Genomic DNA, 10155 nt, shown 5'->3' with positions numbered 1-10155 from the left:
AGCCAGGTTTGAAGAGCCCAGTGTGGAGACTGTTCTAGCTTGTCCATCCTTAGAAACTAAGACCACTTATCCTCTGCAGGGAAGTGGGTGGGCCAGGGGGCCTCCGTGGCACTCCAGATCAAACTGAACCTGACATCCACCTGCCTGATCCACTTAGAAATGCTGGTAACAGACACTTGCTGCCATGTGGCCTCCAGGCCGTAGCTGGTGCTGTGCATCACTCCATCCCTGTGAGGAAGGGCATGGCTTCCTGCAAAAGCGCACTGCAGGGTGGAGAAACACCTAGACTGGGACTGACTGGCTCTGTATCACCTCTGTTGCTCACAAGCCATGCGACTCTCTGTGCCTCGGTTTCTTCCTCTGTAAAACACAGGTAAAAATAATACTTGCCTGGAAGGATTTTTGGGCAGATTAAATGAGAAAATCCACTTGAAGTGTTTAACAAGTGACACATAGTGCGTGCTTAATAAATGCGGGCCAATGTCCCTAAAGCTGTTATTCCCCAGCCCAAGCCCCCTTCTCTTGCTTAAGAGAGGAAACATGAGGTTTACAACAGGCGAGGTCCCTGTGTGTTTTAACAAGCTCTTGGGGAAGCAGTGTGGAAAATGAATTAGGGAGGGAGGAGGCCAAAGACTAGGAACCCAAGGAGAAGTCTGCAGACATCCAGATGGGAGGTGGAGGGGCGGAACTAGGGCCCTTGGCAGTGGGATTCAGGAAATATTTTGGAGAAATCCTCTCTAGGACTTGATAACAGGTTGGAAACAGACACTTGGCCCAGGGCGCCGGCGGGAGGAAGGTGGAAGGAAGGGGAGGCAGCTGCAGGGCTGGTCTTGCGGGCGTGGGCGTAAGACGTGTGGCTTGGGACTAGAGGCCGAGCGAGCAGGCCTCGAAGGCGCTGGGCGCGCAGGGATGGGGTTCCGCCCCGAGCAGGAGTATTTCGGTGCGTGGGGGGCCGCTTCCCGGCGCAGCTGGCCCTTGTCTAGGTGGAGTCTGCGGAGGTGCTAAGCCCGATTTCCTCCCTGGCGGGTCGGCTCCGCGGTTGCCAGGCGTGCCAGGCGGAGCCCGGGGGGCCCTCGCTGACACTCGGCTTGGAAGCGGCCCGGAGTTCCATCGCGCCCGGCTTCCTTCCTTCCTCCCTCCGCACCTCAGTGCTCAGTCCGGGCTCCCATCCCGCCGACCTCGCCGGCGCCTCCGCCCTCTGGCTTCCCACGACCTCAGTTAGACGCGCTCGGATCGAGTTGAGGCTGGCTTTCCAGCGGGCCGCGGTCCAGACCGCAGAAGCCGCCGCCGTTCACACCCGGCGGCCGCGCGCCGTCCGCGTCCAGGCCGGAGAAGGGCGCGGGCAGCCGGGAGGCCCCCTCGGCTCCGGCTCCCCAGCCGCGGCGGCTGCCGGCGGGGGCCTCGCCGCGCACAGCCCACCGGCTTCTGTCCCCGCGGGGCTGCAGTGGTGTCCCGGCGCGCGGGGGCGGGGACCGCCGGCGGTGCCACTAACTCGGGAGACCGGGGTACAGGAGGAATTCGCTCCCACCGCAAGCCTGGGGGCCCCTCTGTCTCACACTGCCAGCCCGAATTCTACCTCCACCCACCCCTGCCAACTGCAAGCCCGGGATCCCCGCCGGCCCCTCGCTGTCCAGGGATTCCCCGTCCCCGCCCCGCGCTGCCCTGCCCTGCCTCGGTCCCCGGGCGTGGGGTTCTCAGCCACCCAGGGGAGGACCCCACCTCGCGGCGGAGAAGCCCGGGCCCGCGGCCTGGTGGAGAGCGCAGCCCCCACCGTGGCTTCCCGCGCGCCCCGCACGGGCACTGTCCGGGTTGCGGCTAACGGCAGACAGCGCGCCCGCCACGCATAAGCCCGGGGTTGGCTTTCATGTTTTCCATCCGTACAGCCAGAGCGTAATTTGGTTAGCTTTCGTTCATTCTCTTTTCCTCAAACAGAAGATAAAACCTGATTCGGAGGAACACACGGTCCCCCTGCTGGGGGCGGTGGCTTGCCAGCTGGGGTTCAGCGGCCCCGCCGCGGGGCTTTTCAGCGACGGTCCCCAGCGGCCGCGGTGGCCCTTTGGAAACTGGCGGAGATAGTTGAAGGGAGCTCTGGACTGTTGAGACACTTTCCACAATATACAAGCCCTGGCATTTGCCTGCAGGGTGCGGCCGGGAGCCAGGCGGCTTTCCCGGCGGCCGGCGGCACTTCTCCCGGAAGGGCGTGGGGGGCCGAGCAGCAAAGCGGGTGGGCGGCCCGAGGGCTCCCGGGTGGCGGACACCCGCCCAGAGGGAGAGCACCAGGCCGGGGAGGAAAAGCAAACAGCCTCCCTTGGCCCGGATTCAGTCTGGGCTCCCCGCGGGCAATCACTGCGCAGCGCTGCCTGCCCCCGCCCCTCCTCCGTTTCCCACTTCAGGTCGAGTGGACCGCATGGGGACCCTCGGTATGGTGCCCCCTGCGCCCTTTCCTCCCCAACCCCAGCCCAAACCCCAGACCCGCTAGACCCGCACATTATCTTGAAGGTTGGGTTAATTGTCAGAAGCTCTTTTGTGTTTGGCCAATCCAAAACATGAACTTTCGTACTAAAAAGCCCATGTCCCTGCTCTTTTGGGGTTTAAAGGCAAAGGAGTGTCCTGGCCTTCCCATTCTTTTGGGCCTGGCAATCTCCCCATACCCACAATTTTGGGGTGACCTTTTCTGATCACTCCAGCCTAAAGCATGCTTCTCCTTTTGAACTCTGGAGGAGGCCTTCCTTGTTTCCGCCATTGGGGAGCCCTCATCATTTGTGGCTGAGTTCCTTGGTGGGTCCTGTCCCCTTACCTGCCCCCGTAAGGGTCACTGTAAGCTTCCTGAGACCTGCTTGTCCACCCCAGCATTCCCCAGCGTACTGCCTTTCCCTAAGGCGTCTTTCAGAGCACCGTGGCAGGCTCTGGGCCATTTTAGCAGGCCAATTGGCACCTCTGCCAGGGCTCCAAGGGACTGACCAGGTTTGTTTTTTCCTGGCATTTCAGTGAATTAATTGCAGTCCCTGGGGATGATGTGCCTAAGTGATCTGGCCTCCAGAGTGTCCCAGATGACTTCCACCTCGCTCTGCCTGCTTAACTCTGCTGAGGGCATTTTCTCCCACGTGAAGTAGGAGTGTGAGGTATCCACTAAAATAGGGGGATAGGGGTTGTTAGGAGGCCTCTGCAGGATCGAGGTGCTTGGTGTAGTGTTGGGGAGAGGGGGAGAGAGCTGAGGAGGGAAGCCTATTAGGTTGCTGGGCAAGGCACTGGGGCGCGACTAAGCTTGGTGAGCATGAGTCAGGGGTCAGGGCCGGCATGGAAGACACGTGGAGCTTTGGCAGGCCGCAGTGAAGGAAGGCCACACAGGGTATTGGCAAAGGGAAGAGAGGGCAGTGAGGCCAGGCTGGGGAGGAAGACAAGGTTGAATACTGGAAGCACAGTGAGGGTGCTGGCAGGTGGGCAGAGGGGGTCAGCGTGGCCAGCTCTTACCCGGTGAGATCAGAGGTTCTTATGTACTGCATATTGGCATTTATGTTTTGAAAAATTGATCTTTTTTGTACCTACTAATGCCTTTATAGAAAAGAAGAAAAATATATGAATTAACTATTATAAGACTTCTTTTGAAGTTTTTAACTTTCAGTCCAGAAGCATGTCCCACTTTACAAAAAAAAAAGAAAATCTAAAGTTAAAAGATGTATTGAGGGGGGCAATAATTTATATTTTAGTTTGACAATTCATGAGAGTTTCCTTAGAGACATATGAATGGTGTACACTTTTCCCCCCATCAGATAAACTGAAACAAAATAAAGTGAGTTTTAGTTATTTCTTTCAATGAGACGGAAGGGCCCATTTAGCTAACCAAAAAGGTATTTGTAGAAAGAGGCATTCTTGATTTTTATCTACAAGAGAGAGCAGTAAAAAAATCAAGAATGACAATTGGGTATTATCTGTGTCCACTGACAGAAAGGCAGCATATTGATATAATTAAGACTGGTCTTAAATTTGGAAATTTAGGGAATGAATATAACCACCATAATTTGTTAACTGGCAGCAAAGCAAATAAAATATTATTTGCATATTTACAAAGTATAATCAGAAAAACAATCCTATGTGTGGATTCTTTTTTACTAATCTTTTTTAAATCAGCAGAACCCTTTTTTAAGATAAGGTCTTATATGGAACAACAATGTAAAAACCAAATAAAATTGAGATTTATATAATTTCAAATTAATAAGTGAAATTAATATAAAGTCAATCAATATATCAAAATTTGGTATATAGCACATTTTGGTGAGGAGTTTCCTTTGGTCATGCTTCTTTCATTTTTTTATTGTGGTAAATACATATAAAACATAAAATTTATCGTCTTAACCATTTTTAAGTGTCCAGTTCAATGTTAGTAAGTTCATACTTAATGACATGATGATGGTTGTGCAACCATCATCACCATCCATCTTCAGAACTCTTTTAAATCTTATAAAACTGAAACTCCATATCCATTAAACAATGACTCCGCACATCCCCCTCCTTCTAGCTCCTGGCGACCACCATTCCATTAAATACTTTGTCTCTATGAATTTGACTAATCTACATACCTCATATAAGTGGAATCATATATTTGTCCTTCTGTGTCTGCTTATTTCACTTTGCATAATGTCCTCAAGTTTCTTCCATGTTGTAGCATGTGTCAGAATTTCCTTCCTTATCTTCCAAGATAAGATACTTTGCTTATCTGTTCATCCATCAATGGACAATGGGATTGCTTTCTAGTTTTAGCTATTGTGGTGGGTCAACTGAGGCACCTCTCTGGAAAGCGTGTGTCCCAGGGAGAAGGAAGATCAGGAAGGCGAGCCCTGTGTGGGGACAAACCTCAAAGCATTGGCACATCAGAATTATTGTGAAACTTTAAAAATGAAAAGGGTGCCTGTGCTGAACCCTAGACCCCCTGAACCAGAATCTCCCGGGGAGGAAGCTGGGCATCTGTGTGTTTAACCACTTCGGTACAGCACTCACCAGCTGCGACACCTTGCCCACAGCCGGCACGCACAGTCCGCACGACAGTCTGTGTGTGCATTGACACTCACAGTCCGCACGACAGTCTGTGCTGTGCATTGACGACGGATCCGTTTGCTCTCGTGTGACGAGGAAAGCTTTAACGCACTGAAAGTGTGTTTTACTTTACAGGCAGCTTTACTTGTAATGTAAATCAGAATAGGTAACATACACATATATGTTTTCATTACGTTATTTTTAAATGTTCACAATTTTATTTTGATAAATGAAAAATTAGAAAAGTCATATCACGGCTGTCGGCTAAAGTCGCTGTGCGCATTCATCTGTGGCTGTCAACTACAGTCGAGCTGGTACGGAAGTGGTTAAAAGCCTCTGCCGGTGGTTCTGACTTGCCCGCCTTGGGGCTGGGAAACACAAAGCCTTGGACTCTGGAAGGAAGGAATCTGTGTCTTTCCCCCCAGGGGCAGAGAGTAAACACCTGCAAGCCCTGCTTTCATAGGTAAAACCCTGCAAGACCCCAGGAGGCAAGACAGCCCTCTGGGGGTTGTCCTTTAGCAAAGAAGTGAGATGTTCTTCCTGATTGCCATAAACATCATGTGGGGCCAGCCCCACATGCTACAGAGCACCGGGGCTGTCACCCTGGGGAAAGTGGCTTATGAAACATCCTGTAAGGCCTCTGAGAAGCATCGGGTGGAGGATGCTTTGAAAAGCTGGTGGAAGATGGAACCAGGAACAAGGTCACATCAGTGATGATTACATGAGAAGTAGCTGATCTGTATGTACTCTTGGCTCTTTGAAGGTGTATGCTTCTCACCTGGTCTTACATGTTCAATGACATGCTTGGTGAGTCCTACATCCACTGTAAACTGGATTTGTGACATAGTGATCTATGGAACTCTATTTCCTCATATATAAAAAATGACCTTTAAGGCTGGCAGTGATTTGGATTTTATAGACCGGTAAATGTCTAATAAAATTTTTGGGACTGTCGTATGGTTACCAAGTTTTATATCAGTAAGGACAATGAAAAAAACTAAAAGCTATGATCTACCATCATTTCATAAAAGAGGGCTATTTTGACATCATAAAAGAAGGGTAGCTTCAGAATTTAAAAACTGCACACATTAAACTTTAATTAAAAAACAAGAGCTAGGTGTGGTGGCTCACACCTGTAATCCCAACTACTCAGTAGGTGAGGTGGGAGGACTGCTTGAGGCCAGGAGTTCAAGACCAGCCTGGACAATGTAGTGAGACCTTGTCTCAAAATCAAAGAAGACAATCCTATATTTCCAGTGGATTTCTCATTTTCTGTGGACTGATGAAAAGCTTATCAGCAACTCATCTCTGCAAACTAGACTCCTTTCCTTTGAATACATAGGGGCAGCTGCACCACTTGCAGATGTTGTTAATTTCCTTGAAGAGGTAGTTTCAGGGCTTTAAGAGAATCCTGAGGAAGTGAAGTGCAAAAGTCACTTGGTGTCTTGCCTCAGTTTCCAATATTAATAGCTGTGTGGTGAGTGCTAGCAGCCAGAAACTGTATCAGTGCTTTAAAAAGAAGTGAAAAAGACAGATTGTGGCAAGTAGCATTATGGAAACTTGAAGTTGGAAGGTTTCTTAGCAATGACCTCATCCCTGTGGTTTCAAACTAGTGCTCCATGGAGCCACAGAGGTGCTGCTTGAACCAACAAACTTCATTTTAATTGCTTAATAATTGAGTTTCTGATTAAGATACAGTCCAGTTGCTTAAAAAAATGTTTGAACACTACCAGTCCAGTCCATCTCTAATTTACAGGGAAAACTGAGGCTGATAGAAGGTATGGGATTTTCCTAAGGCCACCCATTTAGCTGGCAGGACTTGATGACACACCACCAGTGGCGTGGGAGTAGGAAGGATTCTTACTGTCAGACTTTCACAGTGTCTGTTCTCATATTCATCAATGGCTGGACCAAATCTTTGCAACACTCCACTGTAAGGAGTCAATCCTGACAGTTTCTTTTCTGAAACACAAACTGACTCCTTTTCCTTCCCAATTCTGCATTCTTCCTGGCACACTGTTCCTACATGATAGGAATAAAGGTTTCACAGACAACTGTTGGAAACTCATTTTTAAACTTTTGGTCTGCATTTTTGCTCCCATCTTGACTATCACTGTTAAAAGTCTTTTTAATAGTATTTATTTATATTTGAAGAATATAGAGCTGATATTTGTATACATATCATTTTATGATTCTAAGGTCAAAAAAATTTAAAAGATATTTTATTTTATGAAAGATGTACTTTTATTAAAATATATGAACTATATTGTCTAGTATATAAATGAAATGAAAATCCATTTACTGAACAGAGCTCTTCATATAACTGATCACATAGCAGGTTAAAAATATCTGTAAATTAAGTCTGCCACAGACTATATCATGCATTCATTGTATAGAAAGCCCCTAAATGGTGATGTGTAGCATCTCATAAGTCCATTTTGTTATTGGACACAACTCAGAAGCAAGTAGCAAAAATTCTATATGGCCTAAAACAGGGTTTTTCGCACTGTGGCTCCCAATCTTCAGTGGGGCCGTGAAATCAATTTAGTGGGTTATAGAGCATTAAAATACACACACAGTCCTAGAAGAGCAAACTGTCAAAGTATATTACATGCCTTAAGTGTAAATATTACTTCATCAACATTTTATTTCAATCATATATATGTCTGAACACATATATATATACTCAGTCATGATATAAAATATATGTCACAGTTCTCCAGGACAAGACATTGTTTTAAAGAAAAAACATACTTGGCCATTCAGTCCCTTGAGAAAAGATTTTTGTTTTTTTCACTTCTGAGCAACGGCTCTACATCCTGGGTCCTCCGAAGCCCTCTCTCTGTACAGTAACGATGATCTCTAAGCACAACCATTTCCTGGTTTATTGCTATTTTCTGGATGGACACCTCCTCTATCATAGCCCTGCAAGCTTAACTGAGGAAAAGCTGCAACAGCTCATCTGAACCTGGGCCAGCAGAAGCCTCAGGTCCCTGCCTACAATTTGCAGGCATGATGCCAGGGGCTTTACAGACAGGATTCTTAACAGATATTATTTCCTTTCTTTTACCTGTAGCTGTACCTCACCTGTACCGTTCAAGCTGCTAGCACAGAACATAGGGGCTGAATGAATGCTTCTAAATAAAATGAATTCAACAATGAGCACATTCTAGTTTAAACCATATGCATTAAATTCAACAAAATATAACAGTTTCAAATAAAATCAAATATTTACTCATTCATACTTAAGAAATACAAAAGTACTATACAAAGCTTTATTTATATTCATTAAATCATAATAGTTTTATTTTGAGCTGTTAGAAAATGACCATTTCAATACAATATAATATATTCAGTACAAATTATGACTTTTATCTAAAATAATTTAATAATACTAGAACATGATACAGAGGCCAAAGGAAAATATTTAATCATTTTCCAAATGCTAGTAAGAAACACACCAGTGTGCAGCTGATTTGGGTGGGGGGTAGGCATGGTTTGGCCCATGAATGACCTAAGGGAACTTGGGAGAGTGAACCAAAGCTTTTTTTAAACTGGAAGGACACTCATGTTGATCTAGTTGAAACCATCTCTTGTATTAGGAAACAAATCCACACCAGGACAAGTCACTTATCTAAGGTCACATAACTGTATAATAAGAGATGCTCCAGTACTCCTAATAACAAATCTAGAACCTTTTCTATTTCATAACAAAGGTTTATACTATAATACAATCATATTTTTAAAAGATCAAATCAGATATCAAAAAGCTCCCAAATCCATGATATCTTAGACTTTAAAAAACTCTAAACCAAAACTTTAATAAACACATATGTTGACAACTGTGTTCAAGATAATACAATTAGTACAGAACAGAGTGCTGTAAACAGTGACTGCTTATTGGTGTAGCAATTCATTTATATGCTATGTATCACTCTGTGTATTGGTTGTGTTTTCATCTGAATCACTTGAGTTAAATTGCTTCCATAAAAATTTCTTATTTGATTTCCAAAGAGAAGTTTCTGGCTCACCTTTCCTTTTGGAGGATGAGGCAAGGGGTACTTTTTCACACAGAGTCTCTATGACCGCCAAGTCGGTGAGTTTGCTAAGACGGTCATCATTCTGCTCATTCAAGAGGTCCCAGAAATCTTTTGGTCTCTGTTTTGCTTTTTCCATGGGCCCTGAAGGAACTTTCTTTGGCAGCTGTGTGGGACTGCTCCCCTGACTTTTAAAGAGGTCATTGAGAATAGAAGTGTCACCGAGTAAGCCTACCACAGAAGTGTTTTCTAACACTGGATCTTCTATCTTTCTGTTTTCCAATTTGAAAAGGGGTCCATTTCTTGAAATGCCCATTCTTGTGAGGTCCTGTTGGTCTCCCATGGTGTTTTCTAACTCGCTCTCATGTGCTGCAGACTTACTATTTGGACAATGGGACATTACACTATCTTTGGATGCTTGGCTGTGTTTCCTGTTGTCAATCTCTTGGGTAGAGCTAATGGGTGATTCCTTAGTTTCTGCATCATTAGAACACAACTCTTCTCTACAGGAAGCAGGATTTTGAAACTTAATTGCTTTTCGTTTATATAGTTTTGGGCTACAAATTTGAGAAATTTTCTTGGTAGAATCTTTAAATGACAAAGTTTCAGAATCTGACAGCTTTTCTTTTAGAAGAGATTCTCTTTTTTCAGATTTCTTCCTGACTTGCTTACCTTCCTCATGCACAGAATTAATGAATTCTGAAGCAGAATCCCCCCAAAATTCTTTTACCTCTGGATATTGAGAAGCATAAAAGTCTCGTAGCATTTTCTGTCGTTCTTCGGCTGTGGCATTAGTTATATGTTTAGCAAATTCCTTTACAGAAGACGAGTTAAAGTAAGACGCCATTTCTTCAAATTGTTTTCTAAAGATTTAATGAATAAAACTAATGGTTATTTTTATTACATTTTATTTTTAAAGAACTAATCATTAGTGATAGGAAATGTAGAGGCAAAGCAATGTAATCTTGTTCCTTTAATACATGTCTGTTTAATTCCATAATGAAAATGCATTTTATCCTAGTAGAATGTGGCCTCTTTCCTTGTGCTACTGAAAAAAAATATTTTAGCTCATGAAATCACCAGCTTT

The 10155-nt window shown here is 45.5% G+C and overlaps 1 protein-coding gene across 1 annotated transcript in view; it reads right to left on the bottom strand.

Moving 5' to 3' along the window:
• Positions 1–7278: 7278 nt before the first annotated feature.
• ERCC6L2 (ERCC excision repair 6 like 2) overlaps positions 7279–10155 on the bottom strand; it is a 118365-nt gene continuing 115488 nt past the window's right edge. Inside the window, exon 19 of the mRNA XM_020289244.2 lies at positions 7279–9931. Within this exon, the coding sequence (XP_020144833.2) occupies positions 8956–9931 (976 nt within the window). The 3' untranslated portion in view covers positions 7279–8955. The remainder of the gene's footprint in view (positions 9932–10155) is intronic.

The sequence above is a fragment of the Microcebus murinus genome, chromosome 12 (genome assembly GCF_040939455.1).
Source record: "Microcebus murinus isolate Inina chromosome 12, M.murinus_Inina_mat1.0, whole genome shotgun sequence".
Classification (NCBI taxonomy): Eukaryota; Metazoa; Chordata; class Mammalia; order Primates; family Cheirogaleidae; genus Microcebus; species Microcebus murinus.
The sequence above is the reverse complement of the archived record's forward strand: the minus strand, read 5'-3'. Positions and strand labels throughout refer to the sequence as shown.